At 40.2% G+C, this 18748-nt stretch overlaps 1 protein-coding gene across 4 annotated transcripts in view; it reads right to left on the bottom strand.

Moving 5' to 3' along the window:
• igsf9ba (immunoglobulin superfamily, member 9Ba) overlaps positions 1–18748 on the bottom strand; it is a 91253-nt gene that overhangs the window by 62754 nt on the left and 9751 nt on the right. For all 4 annotated transcript variants that reach the window (XM_050072772.1, XM_050072781.1, XM_050072790.1 and 1 more), the window contains exon 2: positions 3321–3518. In XM_050072772.1, coding sequence (XP_049928729.1) covers positions 3321–3518 — 198 coding nt within the window. The remainder of the gene's footprint in view (positions 1–3320; positions 3519–18748) is intronic.

Here is an 18748-nt window from a genome sequence, read left to right as displayed (position 1 = left end):
TATTTTTATGTTAATAAGGGATCACAATCACAACATCACCGAACTCTGCAGTTTCCTTCAGCTACAGCATCTTCCAGCTCATTATTTTGGACACAGTATGTTGCCTCCTTAGTCATCTGATTGGACAGTGGGGAAAAAACGGCAATGACGTCGGATGCTTTTCTGCCCTGAGTTGCAGTTCTTTCAACACGAGGCGTTCAGGGCCCTACTGCAAAAACGCAAGTGGAAAAACGTGGGCTGCTCAGCAACACAAAACAGCGAGCAAAATGCTTCACTCTTTTGAAAAAAGTCAGAAAAAGGGACTGCTAAGATTTGCTCTGCCTTATACAGCTGTCCCTTAAGGTTATATTTTCAGTTTTAGACAGGAGGCTGCAGTTTGTGGTGCTGTTCATTCTGTCTACTATACTAACAGGTGTTTCCATTACTTTGACCCCCTCCATTTATATCAAATAAGGGTAGGCTGAATAACACTTATTTTCATATTAATTTATAATTAAATGCCACTAATTTGTTGGTTATAGCTTTATCAAAGCTTAAATTTCTGTGCTTTATCTTGCCCCGTTCTATAAGTACAGCATGTAGGGTGTTTTAATATACTGTATTGACTCTATACTGTATGTGCTCTGTGCTGCATTGTCACTAGAGTGTGTGGGAAAGAACATATGTACAATGCAGTCGTAAATTGCTGAGACACAGTTATTTCCCTCTATGCACTCAGAGGCAGCAGATGCCCCTGCACAGCCCCAAACGCCATGTTAGAACAGAAAGAAGTGCAGTTCAATTAGGAACCAAAACGGTTTGCGAAGGCGGCCAAGTCTCCCTCTTAGTACTTAAAGGCCTCAGCGTGCTGCGCCATGCCTTATACTTAAAGCCCAAACTGCTGAAGTACCATTCTGAGGGAGAAACACACTGGATCACGCTGAAATTGCGGGTCAATCTTCTCAATGAAATAGGATTGGGGAGGTGCATGTACACAGCACATTTGCACTGCAATATATTTAAGTGGTTGTCAGAAATGCTCCTGCTCTCAGCCAGAGGCTCGTAATTAGGCCTGCGGCAGTGTAGGGGAATATAACACAGAAATGTTTACAGAATTATTATAGATTAATGCAAGTCTGTAATGTTTTTGAAGTGACAGATCACTACTGTATCCATCAGTTTGATGCTTTGAGATACGCTCCGTACTCTGCTGTAGGGGAAATACTGGTCAGGCTGCACATGGCTGGTTACAATACAGATGCCATATAACTTAAGTAAATAATATGTGTTCATGTAACCTGGTTGGCTGTTAACATACTAACTGAACCAAGGTCAAACAAAGTGAAACAACTTCATCAAAGCAGAATATAATCTCTGTTATCTTTGCCACAATATAAAGGAATAATTTGACATTCTGGGAAACAAACTTAGTTATTTGTGTGTGTTTTTTCTTCAGTCAGTCAGTCAGATGAGAAGATCCATATTCTCGTGTCTGTACGTAAAACCTATAGAAATATCAATATCAAGCTACAGCCAGGAAACAGTTAGCTTAGCTTAGCTTAGCACTGAGTCTGGAAACAGAGGTAAAAAGCTAGCCTGGTTCTGGGCAACTGTAACAAAAGCCTACCAGCACCTCAATGGCTCACTAATTAACATATTACAGGCCTATCTGACTCACTATAAGCAGTCTTTTTACACTTTGTTTTTTGCACAGATTAAACAAACAAGTAATAACCTGTTAATTAGTGAGTTTTCAGGGGTGCAGCTTCGCAGATTTTCAAGCCAGGCTAGCACTTTCCCCTGTTAACAGTCTTAATTACACTTGCACCGATAACAATTTTTTGGGCCGATCCCGATTTCCGATTTTCAGAGTGTTTGGATGGCCGATTCCCATTTTGGCAGATTCAGATTTCATTTTTTTCAAACCACTTTACAACACACAAGATATTGCAATATTTTCTATCTTTCCTTTATTAGAGCGCCCTATTTTAGCCTCGCAGGTGTTGCATACTGCAAACTTGTTATCCTCCTCAGACACTTCAAAAAAAGTCCATACGGCCGACATGGTGTAGGTCGCCTGTACGAAAGCCCTTAGCGCTGAGGACGCGCCCGCCAGGACACGCGTACCTTGGGCCCGCGGATATGCGCCTCGTCAGTTTCAAGCGGCACAGTGCAGCAGTGAGAGCTCTGCAGTTAAGTTTAACACAGACAATTAACAACTTTCTCCTTCTCTCTTTTGATGTGTGTGTGTGAATGATGAAGGTGAGAAGCCATATTTGTAAGAACTGAGTGTAAAGCTATTTTTCCTTTTGCATATTTCAGAACCTCACACATACACACTTGCTGTGAACCTCCTGCATTGAAAATTAAAGTATCCTCTAGAACCTGATTCTCTGGCCGGAGTCATTTACTCCATAGTTGTCCTAGCCAAACCAGTGTGTCCCTGAGGTCCCCTTCCTCACATCGCCCAAGCCGTGAGTTGCACATAAGTGTGTGTGTCAATCATACGGCACGCTGGGACTTTGACCGGCGTTTTAAATCAGCATTTTTTAGACTGAGCCGCCGGTCGCAGGTCATGGCTGATCACATGAAAGTTGGCCCAATTCCGAGCACTGCCGATTAATCGGTGCAAGTTTAGTCTTAATGCTAAGCTAAGCTAACCTGGTCGTCGCTTCATTTTTAGGCCCAATGCCATTTCTTATTTTTACCCCTGCCCCTCTTTTTCAAGTACCACCTTGCCCCTTGGAACAGAGTTAGGCCTACAAGGGGTAGTGGTTGAAATCTTCCCCTATGAAATGAAAAAAGAGCCTGATACGTCATTGGTACTTGTCAGTGCTTTCATGTGTTGCCGAACATTTTCGGCTGTGACTATGGGCATTTTTTTGTGGTTTTCAGGACGCTCTCCATTTGTCTACAACTTCAGTTTCATACTATCAGTCCAATAAGTGTATTTCAGCAAATGTCTACTTCTTTAATACTCCTTTAAATCTGAAAAGTTGTTTGATGCAGCTATAATTCTGATTTTATCTGCAAGCTACCATCTTTTACATGTTGTAAAATGAAGTTTAAAGTGTCATCATGCATGTCCATCTGCCCTTGATGGTCACTGTTTTTCACTGTGTACTGTTAAAATCTTTCTGTCAACTTTGTATCTGCTGCAGTGTCAACAGAACAGAGTCCTGTGGATTTACTGTGCTTGGCAACTATTAAGATCCTGATCCTGATTCATCCCAAGATTCGTCCAAATGCTCATTAATTCACAGGTTTTAAGCTAAATCTGTTACAGATAAAACTTTTCACAATGTGTTTGTGGTATTTTATTTGTCTTAGAGACATCTTACCAGTGTACTCTGGATCCACATGAGGAGGGTAGAAGCGGAAGTTGATGAAGAAGGGGATAGGCACTCCAAACTTGAACCACTCCACCACATAGGGGGGCTGCTGGCCGTCCAGGGGAGGGGACACGTCACACCCCAGGATCACGCTCTCTCCGGCGCGCGCCGTCACAAACCGGGGCTCCTCTCTCACTCCGTGGGCACCTGTGAGAAAGGACCACAAACGAGGAATTTTAATGTTTGTCTCATCGGGGCCGGAGCCTGACATGCCAGAGAACAAGGTGCAGGCATATTCCTCTGCACAGAATTCCTGCAGACAAAGCAGAAAAAATCTCATTGCACCCAAGTCATCCAAGACTAATTTACAAGCAATAATTGGGTGGCAATTAAAGGTGATCGACTGGAGTACTGCACAATGGATTAAAACTGCATTTTGCTTCAGATACATTGAACACTCATGGCCTACGTTGAGATTCTGAATGGTCATCATGCACATGGGTAAACCCTATCGTCATCTGTCACCTGCATCTGTTGGTGAGTGTTTTGTGGCGCTGCCATACTGTACTATAAATGAGCTGCCAAGGGGTTCCATTGATCATAGCTGGCTGCTGCTCAGATAAGCTTTACTATGAGCACCACCAGGCCTGGCGTTTAGCCACGAATGTCCAGGCACGCTGCCGAGCGTTGACCTATCAGATGACTGAAAGGTCGGCATACCTGCCTCAGCAGAACGCTCACTCTGGGAATGGATTTTCTCCAGCTGCCACCTCCGCTTTCATTGAACCGGCTGTATCTCCACCGTCAGAGCAAGCATGACTACCCGCCCTCGCCCAGGGGGAAAATTGCTTCAGGGATCAAGAGACATGCTGACGTATCACTCCAGAGAAACACCAGCTGAATAACTTAACGCTTTCATTAGCAGCATCATTTGCATTAACATGGCTAATTTTTACAAAAAGAGCAAATGCGTTGGGACCTGGAGGTATTACAGGCTCAGGCAGCACTGGTATTTTTCTGCTCAATGTTCCAACACTGTCAGTGTTGTATGGAATGGAAATGTTATATTATCTGTGCCTTTTCAGCTGTGCACACTGCAATTAAAACCCAAATATTTTCACCCAGTTCTTCTGTCTGAAAACACTCTTCCCCTGCAGGCCATATGCATCACTTAGTGATTGTGTTTACCAGTTTAATCTGCATTATCCTGTGATAGAGTTAATCCACTTTGCTCGTTTCAGCCAGCACAGATTCTGGACTGAAACAGAGCAGATTTAATCAAATTACACTTTTTAAAGTGGAGATGTGGTCTGCCAGTTACGGGCCTCAGTCCTGGAATCTGCTTTGCCTCTTTTTTACAAAGGGGAAAAAACAGCTATGCTATGCTACCCTGAGCTCTAAGAAGCAGCACACACCAAATGAAACGCACGAGCATGACACCACGTGATCATTTAGATCTCTGATAAACTAGCAACAGAATACAAAAAGCTGCACGAGTCTGAATACTACCCTAAAACTGAATTAATACCCAACCAAAATGCTATAAGTATAAAGCCTCATAAGGGAGCTGATTGGCAACTACAAGCCACAGAGGCTGTGCATCAAAGACAGAGCAAAACTCAATGTACCAATTTGGAGCATCTAAATCATGGCGGTAATAAAGCAGCGTTTTTCATTAAAATGAAACTGAGGGGGAGTCAGTCTTTGACGAAGCACAGCCTAGCGTGTCAACATGCATAAAGATTGCCGAGACTGAAAGGGAGGGAAGTTGATTGTTGCAGAGAGCTTCTGCGGGCATGACGCTCTGCCCTGCAACCTGTACAAAACATGACCTTTTAATGCGCTTCTGAGGAAACCTGTCCCATCCAGTTATAAGCAAAACAAAATCAGAAATCTGCTAAACTAATCCTTTCAGGCTTGCCTAAAGCCTGAAATTCACACCTGAGCTCGCTCCATTGCAGCCTCATTTATAACACCTTTAAAAACGATTATAATCCCCTTTCAACACCCCATACTGGGCTGGTGTTGAGACATATGCTCCAAATGTTCTTGATAAATGCTCTTTAGACAAGTTTTCTCAATTGGAGTTCTAGATCAGTGAATCCCACTGTACAGTAAGTGTCTTAAAGGTCCAGTGTGTAGGATTTAGGGGGATATATTGGCAAAAATGGATATAATAAGAATGTTTTCTTTAGTGTATAATCGCCTGAAAATAAGAATGGTTGTGTTCTCGTTGCCTTAAAATGAGCCATTTATATCTACATAGGGAGCAGGCCCTTATCTAGGGAGATCTAGGGAGCCATGTGTATACAGTAGCCCAGAAGGGACAAACCAAACACTGGCTCTAGAAAGGGTCATTCACGTTTTTGCGCTGGCCAGCATGGTTAGAACCTCCTCCGCGGCAAGCAGCATTGGCAAAACACTTTTTTTTTTTTCATGTCAAAACTGCTTTATTCAGTCTTTTTACCAGTTTAATCACTGGGTCCGTTTGTTTTAGAGAGGAGGAGACCACTGTGGATAATTCAGCTCCCGATAAATAACCTCCTGAGCATCTGTCAGTTATCAGAGAAAAAAGGTGAGCACACATTAGCAGGTGCTGGGCTAGCAGCCCATCTGTTACATGCCAAACAGCATAGAAGAAACACCAATTTGTAACATGAAACTGCTTTATTGTTTTTACTGGTTTTAACTACCTCATCCATTTGTTTTTGGAGAGGAATAGGCCTCTGTAGATAATTTGGCTCCCAGTAAAAAACTCCTAAACAATGAACGTTAAAGGAATTCTAACCAGGAGAAGTTTCATCTGGTTGCAATTTGCGATCCTCGCCACTAGATGCCACTAAATCTCCCTAAATCTTACACACTCTTACAATGGTTTAACACAGTTTGAGACAGCTTTCATAGATTTTCAGGAAACGTGTGTGTATGTGTATGTGACCAGTGGTGTTGGATAATAAATTGTAGCTTTGAGTGTCTTTTGTCTTTGCTTCTGTGTTCTGCACTTGTGCTCTACAGCTTCCAGAAGAAAACAGAGATCAGGCTCCCATCCATAATGAAACACACTGGATACATTGTTTGGTTTGATTAAGTAGAGTCACTTGACATGAGGCACAGGCTCAAACCATGTGGCACAGCTGTGCATGCTGCTGAAATCCATTGTTTTCTCTGCAGACAGTTCAGGTTGCAGAAGTTTGGAGGCTCGGGTTTCTGGCTGGCATTATTTTTGGATCCTGGTGGTGGAAGGAGCACGTCTTGGACGGGGCAGAGACTTTAAAGACTTGAGATAATATATTGGAGGGCTAATAATTCTCCAATTCCTTTATGGGGATCCTCATGAGGGGACAATCAGCAGAGGTTTGGTCACCGCTTTTGCTTTTTTCATTTCCTTAATGGAGACACGGTGACCCAGTCAGGTTTATGAGGGGCTTATTCAGGGGAAAATATTTATGCTCTCAACAGAACATAAATGTGATACAAGCGTCCATGCTTAAGATCTTCCAAATAAACAGCACAGTAGATATAAAGGGATCAATACAGTTAAGAGATGATGGCAATTCATGATTGCTTTGGCACTGTAAATGTCAACTGAATTTGAAGCTTCAGATACACAGAGGTGGAAATCTGTTGAGTAAGATCTGCATAAATCAGACAGCTAATAAATCCAGTAGGCCAATATGTTTTATGTATCCATCCTCGGCACAGAGTGGATTTACTGCTATGATCATGAATTCCTGAAGGCTAACAATTCAGTCGGCTGTCAGATAAATCATCTATACGGCAGGCAGTTCATGTACAAAAGCAAAATACATTCCTCATTGTTTAAACTGGCAGTGCAACAGTGAGTTTGATTATTAAGCAATTATTTTCTGAATTATTTGTTTGGCCTATAAAAAGCGAGAAAAAAAAAAAGCCCAAACCCCCAAGGATACTCAAATTGCTATCACATAAAAGGGTGTTTCCAGCCTTTTTGGCATAAAATAAAGCAGTGTCAGAGGTGTATACATTTAATATTTTGACGTTTCTCTTGTCTCATTTTAATATATTTTATGAGTGAACACTATCAGATGTTTCCCGAAAATCCAAATATGTAAATTAGTGGTTTTCCTTAATACCTGTTCATTTAAGCATCTTGTGAACCCCCTTTTGTAAGAATACATATATATATATATATATATATATATATATATATATATATATTGTTGTGTAATGATATAACTATGCCCAGTCCTCATCACACCATAAACTCATACAAGCCAGAACCAGAGTGCAGGGTATAGGCCTACATTTTCAACCAGAGGAAGTCCAAAAATAAAAAGTAACATAGGGCCCTGACACACCTAGTCTACAATCAGCTGTTGGTCAATGTTGAGTCTTCAGTGAGCATCTGTCACCTCAGTTTTTGCTGTGTGTCCCACAGTGTTAGCATTAGTCAGCCCTTGTCTGCTTTTTTCAGCTGCTTTAACACGCTGAATAGAGTTATTCATATATTTCGATAACACACAGTACATATCTTTTGTTCTTGCAACTTTTAAAGCATTCAAACCAAAAACTATGAAATACTAATAATACTGAAAAAAGCTGCATACATTCTAATAAAAATAATCCATCTTGCCTTTGTTTCAAGGCCTTTGCAACAAAGTTAGCAATTCCTAAGGGCTATATCGTAGGCAAGTGGACTTGCTGGAGTTTTTTGAAGACGTTTCAACTCTCATCCAAGAGGGTTCTTCAGTTCTAGTCCTTGTTCAGAACTAAAGATACCTCTTGGATGAGAGGTGAAACGTCTTCAAGAAACTTAAGCAAGTCTAGTTGCCTACGATATAACACTTAGGATTGCCATGACCTGGATGACTGAGAATCTTCCCCAACAACAAAGTTAGTAAACTAAAAAATTCTATTTCAGGGTTTGGTCGAGCCGTTTCATGAAACATTTACTCACTTAAATCATCACAATTTGTACAGAAAAAGAGACAAAAGGACTCAGTTTACACCAGTCACATAGCTCACAATCAGTTCTCCTCCTGAATATTTTGGACTAGACCAACTTTGACGACCAGAGGAAAAACACCAGCTCTCAACTGTGACACTCAAGATATTTGGCTTCTAGATGAACACGATGTAACATTACAGATTCAGGGCCAAACTTCTGTTTGATGTTTGATGTGCACATACATCTAACTGGGCTAAAATACTTTGAGAAGGTACTACCACACCACAGCTTTCTGAAATGCAGTACTTGTTGTGTTTGGCTTTGATATTTTACAATTACATCATAAACTATTTAACATATTCTGTGGGTCAGACCATACTAGTATAAAATTCTATCATCAATACAAGCATATGTCTAAATTACCTTCCTTAATCCATAGAGCTAAATGTTGCAAAAAGAACTAAAGAGAAGATATCAGCGCCATAGGTGTATCGCAACTCTGCAAGGTCTACCTTCTATACCTTATATATCTAGTCAAACACCAAAAGTCAAAAGATACGAAATTGGATTTGCCTTTGTCAATTCTATTTTCTAATAACAGATCAATACAGGCTCATTTCTTTCTGGATTAATTCCGCTCTTCAACAAGATACTGTACTGTACTGTATCAGTAAGATTTAATCTCTATGTGAAATTATAGAAAAGGGTAGGCATTAACAATTTGTTGATGGGAGGATTCTAGTTTCTGTTGTAGTAGTGTTAGTAATATTGACCAATGACATTTGCGAAGGCTTTAGTTTCCTGCAGGTGAAAAGTCCATGTGGAGAGCAAAAGAGGTAAACGTATTGGCCGGATCAGCTATCATCTGTTGACAATTTAGCCTTTTATGAGCTTTTTTTCTGATTTATCTGCATTTGTGTGCACATATCTGTTAATTGAGATTATCTGAAATGATGTCTGGATCATTCTCAAGTTGCTAATTGAACTGTAAACAAGGAGCAGTGCACTTAAGAGGACGTTTTGGCCCAGATATCCATTGGCTGCACCGAATCTCGATAGCTGATGGGCTCTGAGATTGAGTTAGATTTATCTTGTGTCTATGTCTGTAGATCGGCAGGTTGGGAAACAGAGATAAGAGCAAATAAAAGCAGCAAATAATCTCACATTGAGGCTGAAATGAAAAACAGCATTTGGTGTTTTTGCTTGAGAATGACATAAATGATTATCAATTATCAAGCAGTTGCAAACTGATCGATAAATCAATTAATCAACTAATTGTTGCATCTCTGGTGAGAGCTTTGCTCCATTAGTCAACAGTCATAATCATCTTTATTTACAGAGCACTTTTCTGAAAGGTGTTCCGCTTTATGACATAAATAATAAATACTAGCAAAGCACAAATGTGACCAAAAACATTTAGAGCTGACAGAAGCAGCCAAAGAGAAATGTTTACTGATACACACTGTGATGTAACACAATCATAAACCAATAAGAGACATCTGTTTGAGGTCAATCAACAGCTGTGCAGACCAGCAAGTGAATCATCGCAGCAGAGCAGCGAGGGGGCACGCGGGGTTAAATCTGCAAATGATTTCAAGTGAAGAGCTTCTGAAGTGGCAGGGGCTGAAAATGGCCCCTCACACCACAGTGTACTTTCACTGATCAACACACATTTGTACAGTAAATAGCAGTGAATAGACTCTCAAGGCAATTTTTGGACCATAATCAGGCAGAGCAGAGCAAAATGTTTCGACAGTAATAATGTCCAATAACACAATAAACAATATTATGGAAAAATATGAAAACTGAGGGAGTTCCAATGAGAGACAATTTTAGATCAGCAGTGCTCCAATGTTCTGGTCTGTGATTGTTGTTTTTTTACACCAGTCCAATATTTCACCCAGTAAAAACTAAAATCTAATATTTACCTCATGCTCAGCTTTGATTCAGCGTATGAGCGAGGATAACCATCGCTCACTGCAGTTAGAGATTTTGTAAAGGATACATCAAGCTGTGTGTGTGTGTGTGTGTGCTTCACAGTGATGAGGATGTGAGCGCCGCTTTATGCCGGACAGAGCTCCCGATGTGGAGGATGTAATGGAATATAGACTGGACGGAGGCTGGAGAGAGACTCTCAAGGACATGCAGCCACTGGGCTGGATGGGCCACTGACAGGGCGGTAATTGAATGCCAGCCTGCATGTGCTGAAGGTCACATCAGAGAATGGCCTGAGTGTGTGTGTGTGTGTGTGTGTGTGTGTGTGTGTGTGTGTGTGGTGGTTGTGATGTTGGGGATATGCCTGTGTGCAGTGGTGGAACAAGTATTCAGATCCTTTACTTAAGTAAAAGTCTCAGTGCCACACAGTGAAAATATTCCACTACAAGAAAAAGTTCTGCATTCAAAACTTAAGTAAAGGCAAAATTCACTCAAAGCACAGTAAAAAGTACTCACGCGGGAAAATGGCCGCCATCAGTGTTTCACTCTTAAATATTACATTTCTCCAATAATATCACTGCTGCATTAATGTGTAAGTTGCATTTTACTGCTGTAGATGTCTAAGGTTGTGATCATTTTAACTACTCTATATACTGCTGGGTGGTTTAATCAACAGCAACACATTACATAAGATCCTTAGAGGTGGAAGAAGTACTCAGACCTTTTACTTAAAGTGGAAATATATGAGTGTTTTGCTTTAACTTATCATTACGAAGGAAATGTTGATTGCACAGTATATTGGCTATAGAATAATGACTCCATCAGTGTTTAGATTGGTTCCCTATAAGCCTCTTCTCACTATGCAACTCTGTCTGCCATCGGTACGATCTCCTTGGAAAATGAAGGGTTGATTTACGGCACAAAGGAAGTGCATCGATCATTGTGCAACTAAAACAGAAAGAGGATAACGCTTCTGTTTTCTCTGCAGTTGCTATCCCCAGTGGCGAAAACGGTGGAGCATCCAAAGTAACTGTGGTAGATGCGAGGTTAAGAGGAAGACGGAAAGCGATTGGGTTGTCTTGCAACAGTGGCGGCAATAATAGAAGCTGTTCTCATACACTGTACACAGAATTTATAACCCACGCAATCGGGAAGGCTGACGGGAATAAAGAAGAAAGTACTATAAAAAGCGTCGACATAATGAGACAGGTTGGGGTGGGGGATGGGTCAAACAAACACACAACTTTCCCCCAGCAGACCAGTGTTTGTTTCCCATGTGTAACCAAGAGAACTTCGACTTACTTTTAGGATACATCATCAACATGTTGCCTTTCCTAAACCTAACCTGTGTATCTTTACATTAAGTCTCTAACATGATGCTGCCCAGCCAGGATTATTTTTCTAATCCTACGTAACTGTACTTCAGTTACTACCAAAATCTAAACTACATGACTTTACGTAAAGTACGTAACATGACGACGCCATTTATGGGGCGCTAATGGATATCTTATGAACTGTTGTATGAGGATGCATTGAACACAACCACCTTGAAATGCGAGGGATGTAAAAGTAGCAATATCACGGTGTAGAAACAAGTTAAAGTCCTGGATTCAAAATTTTACCAAAGCACAAACTAGCAGCAAAATATACTTAAAATACAAAATGTAAAAGTACTTGCAAAATGGCCCCTTTCAGAATGATATTGTATAATTATTGATGGCGTTTGGGTTATTTTATTTTATTTTTTTAACTTTATAGACCCTTTTACTGTTAGTAAACAGTATGACATTTTTTGATGGGTAGGGCTTAGCTGAAGGCAAAACAATTATCTGCAAACATTAGCTAGTGCTAGCTAGCAAGTTCTGTTGGCTTGTTTTAAACAATGGAGGACAATGATGTGAGTGATGCAGAAATTTTCATTCTGAGTCCCAGAGTGCACTCTGGCACAAACTTGACTGTTCATAAATTAGGAGCGCTGTCTGAATGTACCGCTTGGTTATCTAATAAATGTGTGATTAACTTAATGGTTCGTTAATTCATACAGAAATATAAAGCTCAGTTTCTTGGACCAACAGGGCTCTCATTTTAGTGTAGAGCGTGAGACTGAATTTACGAGCGCACCATGTCAGGTCACTCACTCTCTGGGACCGCGAGTGTTACTTGAATAAGTAAACACTTAGGACACAGGACCAGACTGGCCGACCCGTATGCTCTCACTCAGTGGATGATGATTTGACGGGTTTACTTAAGGTGGGATGGCCGGCTTTGTGGTTGAATACTATGCCAATCTTACAAAGAAGGATGACACTTTCCCCCAGTTTGGTTAGCTAACGTTAGCTAAAGCGCTAAAAAGTTATCATTATGGAGACATCCAATATTTCTCTTAATACCTCCCTGATTTCTAAGGAGGTGAACATGATAAATCTTAATGCACATAATGCTATTCTACAACAGTTTCCCTAACCTGATATGAAGTGTGCGCTGCACGCAGCACTGATGATGGCCTCCGTCCAGTCCTTTTGTCTTATTACATTTAACCATAGTTGTCTTCTTTTTTTGTTGACGGGGAGTGGCGGTTGGTATGCAATAAAATTCAAGTTTTGAGCCATGACTTCTTCTATTCTGGCTCCCAATAACACAACAAGACGACTTAAGACTATGTAGCCTACAGCCCTGTCGTGGCCTCCAGCTAACAAACTGACGTCATTGTGACGTCGGCCCTATATTCTGCAGGATAATTTATGAATTTCACCAAGGGATCAAATAAAGTCTTATCTTTAGTCATAACATATTCAGGACATGACAAAAACTAGATAAAAATTGAATTAAACTAATAAATAAATTCAAAAATAATAGTGGTTTTGCAGGGCACATGTGTGTATGTGTGTGTATTAATTTGTAACTGAAAATGAAACGACAGAAGGAAGACTGAGCAAATAAACTACAAATAGATAAAGAAAAAAGAAAACCTCTGGGCACCATCCACGCGGGGCTACTAGTGCTCAGGCAGAGGTCAGCTGGGTTGAATCTGCTAGTCACACAATTATAAATGGATGATGTGCTCAGGACCCCCACCCACACCCTTGGGAAAGTCCAAACTCCTAAAACACACAGGGCTCCGCAGGTTTACAGAGGGTGTTATTGTAGTGACGCTATGATGAAATTACACTAAGACCTTCTGTCTCATATTCTGCTTTTATTAACTTTCTCAAAAGTATTTTGATTGGTGGTGAGGATCAGGGATCTGACTCCATCTGACCTTTTTTTTTTTTTTTTTACTGGTTGTCCACCTCTCCAAACTGGTAACAGGTTCAGGTCCATGCCTTCACTACTCTCCTCCCAGTTTCCTCTTCTTCTCTCTTACATACAGTGGTTGAGAGTAACTAAGTACATTTCCTCAAGTACTGTACTTCGATATATTTTGAGGGACTATTACCTCAAACAACTATTACCTTGCATGCAAAATTAAATGTATTAATTGGCATTTTACTTCACATTCTGTAAACCAAAAGGTATTTCCCAGTAGGCCTACGTGAGGTTGTATTCAGCAGAGAGACTATGACCTCGGTGCCTCTACTTTTACTTTGTGCGGGGACAATCCAAGATGGATTTGGTCTCTTCATTATTTAGCTCTCTTTAATGGCAAAGTTCCCCCTTCAGACAAGCAATGCTCAGTCAGGGATGCAATAGATGTGCTGACACCTGCTCGAACACACAGCGAGGAGAGAGAGAAGAGGGATGTGTGAAATGGGCTTGGCTTGCCAAAGACACAAAGGGCGAACCAACATTGTTGGGCACTGCACCGCCAGAGGTGCGTACTACGGGGCGTCTTTGGCAGCGGCTGTAAGTCACAGAAACTCCTCAGTCCAGCCATAATTCAGTCATTTTTTTTAGTTGAGTTATAAATGCTTTGGCCAAGGTGTTTTAAATTAATTACACAAAGAGGCATGTTGCTGCTAACAGCGCTTATTAGTGCTTTTCATGTCTAATTACAGGTTATGAGTTGAATTAGCATCAATAAATCATATGTAACAGTGTGAGTGAAAGATTCAAAGCAACGCTGAGTTCTTATATTGCATGTGAATTGCTCACACATCCACAGCTCCACATATCTTCCAAGCGACGTATCCACTTCCATATAATTCACATTCGTTCACTCCCTCTCTCTCACGCTCACTTCCTCTTTCTGCGACTCTCACACAAACACTCGAGCTGCAGTTCAGAGCCACATAAGTGTGCTCAGCGTGGATTCAACACTTATCTCTGGAAGTAAGTGCTGCTTGGGCAGATGCATGTATGTGTTTCCCTCAAAATAGAGGAAAGACATGACACATTCAGGAGTGAAAAGTTCCTTTCAGATGCATTAAATGTGACGCTGATTGAAGACGGCGTAGGTCAAGGAAGCGTGATAGCATTTTTTTTGGAAAGACACATTTGGTATGAATTTAGTATGTATGATCATGAATACTGAAATATGTCAGTATATTACGATTGGGAGGCCTTTTTTTTGCTGTTTTTTTATGCTTAATTTAACTTAAAAAGGTGTATTATAATCTGGTTTATTTTCTTCTTGCGAAATTTTTATGTTGACCCATTAGCACTATTAGCACCAATTCCTTTTTCTCTTTTAAGCCGGATTTTGCTACTTAATAACTTTGAACATTTTAAAAGCAACCAATCTCTAAAAATAATGTAGCTAACCATAAAAATTTACACAATACTCAAATAAATGGTATTTCCCATTTAGTAATCAATGAAAAGACAATTAGACGTTGCTATACTAACTATTTCATTAACATACCAAAAAATGTTGTTTTTACAGCTAATAACTAAACAACAAAATACGTCGATATGTCAGATGTGTTAAAAATATGGCGTGTTAGTTGGTTCAATGACGAATCACATTGCTGATTTATCGCATCACGTGATCTGGATATTGGAACCCAGAATAGACTCAGCATATATAAAGCCATAGCAACGCCCTTTATACACAACAAGCCTGTCAATACAAAGTGCTAGCAGATAGTGGGTTAGCTTCCTACTAGTGATGTGACGTTTGTGAACGAGCCGAGTCTTTAAACCGGCTCTTTGAAGTGAACGCACTGTCTTTCTCCCTCACAAACTAGTCTCTCTCAACTTGTTCCGGATCAAATAATCTGAAATTAATGGATACAGAGTAAATTAAAGCAAAAAACAAAGAAATTAAGAACTGGCTCGTTCACTCTAGAGCTGGTTCAAGGACTCGGCTCGAACGTCGCATCACTAGTAAACAGTCTCAATAAGATGCTGTACGATTCAACAGACCTTCTGGTAGTCCAAGAGAAATCAAAGTTTATCTTTCATCACAAGTTAGAAATATCCGCTGTGGGACAGGTATATGATGTGGAGAATTTGTACTAAATTGGGATGGAAATTATCGTTTTATTTTAAATACTTTGGAGATTTTACAACCGAAATATGTGAAATTTTGTGTTTGAATATGTCACCAAATACAAATGTTGAATTGGTAAGAAGAAAAAAGTCTAATTATGTGAGATAAGATGTGTGACTTATACCAACCAGACTTTCTATCATTCAGTAAAGAAAAAAATATTTACATAAAACACTCGTAAAAATCTTATTGTAAGTCCCTGACGCGTCATGAATGCAAAAGATCAGCTGTAGTGTATTAAACTTTAAGAGAAAACCTATGAATCATGACCTCAGTAAATGGACTACATAACCTAAATTACGTTATGCTGAACCATTGACTATTGTTTTTTCTCTCACGTTAAATCACTGGAATTCTCTCTTTAGTCATTAAGTTCATTTATCGGTTGACTGCCTTATTAATCACAGGTCTATACTACAGCATTTATTTTCTCAGCTACATGATCAGACAGATCGACTTGACTGTAGAGATCATATAACTAGACCTGCTTTCAGTGTAACATCAACACCACTATGTCAGCTTTCACTCCTCTTATCATAAGCGGAACTGCATGCTCTCAGAGACATGATGATGTAGCGGCTGGGAGAGCAGTCCATCCAACCAGAACCACAGGATCTGAAAAAACTGGCTTTCCCAGAATGCTGCAGGCTTTGTTTGCAAGGAGACTCCGCTGGGACTGGACTGGCTGCGGGAGGAGGAGAGGGGGAGGGGGCACCACCAGAAAGAGCTGGCACATGCCCAGTACTGAGAGTCTGCCATCCACAGCTTGAGCACAGGCCCTTTCCTAAGCTCATTACTAAGCTTTACTCTTATGACTGTGAGCGAGGAAGTACAGCAGTGAAAAATATGAATTAGAGAGATGAAGTTGTGCTGTGTGTCTGTCGGAAAATGACAAACTGGTCGGACCAAATCATGAAGGACATCATTTCAGAACGGCATGGCAGGCACGTTAAAGCATCAGTCAATTTAATATTTTAAATACTTTTACACACATTCATGGTTAATAAAAACTAGGTAGGTGGGAACAGAATTAACACAATGCTGCACAAATGCTGCCTTCAGACAGAGCCTGGCTAGCTGCTAGCTGTTTCCCTGTTTCCAGTCTGTATGCTAAGCTATGCTACATATTTAAAACAAAGACACACTATGCTATGCTACATATTTAGCATACAGACAATGGCATCAATCTGACTCTCAACAAAAAAGCTAATAAGCGAATTTCAATAATGTTATAGTTTTTCAGCTGTGGTCAAAGTTAAACATTAAGGCAATTTTAATTATGAATTTTTTGTCTTACATTAAATTTGGTTCATTGTCAGTAAGAAAATATTCTTCAATCTCCTCCACAAATGAATATCTACTGTATATTTATGAGTCATGAAGATGAATGACAGACAGCGGATTTCACACCTAATTTCTAATGGTTTTACAAGCATCACAGATTATTTTGTGTCAGCCGCAGTGGTGGTAATAATGACAACAGCTGTGTGAGTACAGTATATCGATGATCTGAGGAGGTTAAATTAGGGTTTAATTAAGCACATTTTGTGATGTTTGTATGAGCTGCATGGAGGCTTTGTGTTCGGAGTGCCAGATTTTGGTCTTCCTTCTTACAGCTCAGCTGAACTAAAAAACTTGGATCTTGTGTTTTTTTTATTTGTGGGATCTTTTGGGATGTTTCGGGTAGAAAGTTATAAAGTATTTACTCAAATACTGAATCCAATAATGTGACACCTACACCTGTATGATTACTGTTGCCTTTCAGATTAAAAATGTAATCTACAATATAAAACACCACAATTTCTATAGATGAAATCAAAATAACAGTTTATCAGGATATAATGTGTTTCAAATTAGCTAAACCTCAACCAGTGTAAACAGTAATATTGTGCTCACATGTTAATGCATCAGTAATACTAATCCAAAATACATATAATGTGGCACTGTCAGTGGGGCTGATTTGCATAATGGGTACTTTTACTTTTGACACTTTGCGTTAATTTTGCTGTTAATACATTAATACAGTAGCATTTTGATGCAGGACTTGTAGTGGGGTTTTTTTTTACATTGTGGTATTACTATTAATTTTAAAGATTTTCATTGAAATTAATGTCTGTCAAAGGTCTCGTGTTAAGGATTTAATTGCGTCTAGCGTAGAGGTTCTAGTGTAGAATTGAAACTTCTCCCATGTGCCAAGCCTGTCGGAGAACTACAGTCATCAATGCGAAAATGCGAAAACGTGAATGGCCCTATGTAGAGCCACTGTTTGGTTTGTCTGGGCTACTGTAGAACAACATGGCGGACTCCGTTGAAGAGGACCTGCTCTGTGTGTAGATATAAACAGCTAATTCTAAGGTAAGGAAAACACAACAATTCTTAAGTTCAGGTGATTGTACACTAATGAAAAGAAAGTTATGAATATTATATACCATTTCTACCAATACATGCCCCTAAATGGAGCTTTAAGTAGGTCTGGGTATTGTTTATAAAATTATGATACCACTATCAACACCAGTATCTTTAAAGTGTCACCAATACTAATAGTACTTCTTTTGATACCCTTTTTTCCTACTTCAGTCGATACCCATCATATGAATAGAATAATTCAGTTGGATATAATGCCACAAAGCGCCACAGGTGTGTAGTTTAGCCATACTTTCCTACATTTCAGTGGCATCTCTGCATGCTTAACGGCCAACTCCATCAAATACTCATTGTGTGTCATTTGAATGAAGAACTTTCAATACTACTTGGGACGGGGCTATTTTGGTTGACACCTTAGGCTGGAGATATATAGTCTCGCCACCAGACAATCAGAGATCTCCGCCTTCTGATAGTCTGGGGACACTCCTTTCGAAAGTGTGTTTAACACACCGGCGAAAACGGCCGGCAACAAAGCAACGCCTCTTGCATTTTTGTAAAGGACACGCCCTCCAGGAAATGTGTGCTCCCCCTTTTCTCGTCCGTAAGGCAACAAACACACAGAGAGCTTGAAAATGGATGCCAAGAGATTTAACTCCGTTTTATCAAACGTATGCTCAGTCCACAAGATTGTGGAAATGAAGGACTTACAGCGACTTGAGCCATTTTGTACCGCTACACGTGTTTCTAGTCGGACTATGTTTACGAGCACAAGAGTTCAGC

Source organism: Epinephelus moara, chromosome 2, assembly GCF_006386435.1.
Source record: "Epinephelus moara isolate mb chromosome 2, YSFRI_EMoa_1.0, whole genome shotgun sequence".
Classification (NCBI taxonomy): domain Eukaryota; kingdom Metazoa; phylum Chordata; class Actinopteri; order Perciformes; family Serranidae; genus Epinephelus; species Epinephelus moara.
Note: the sequence above shows the minus strand (reverse complement) of the source record. Positions and strands in the feature narration are given on the sequence as shown.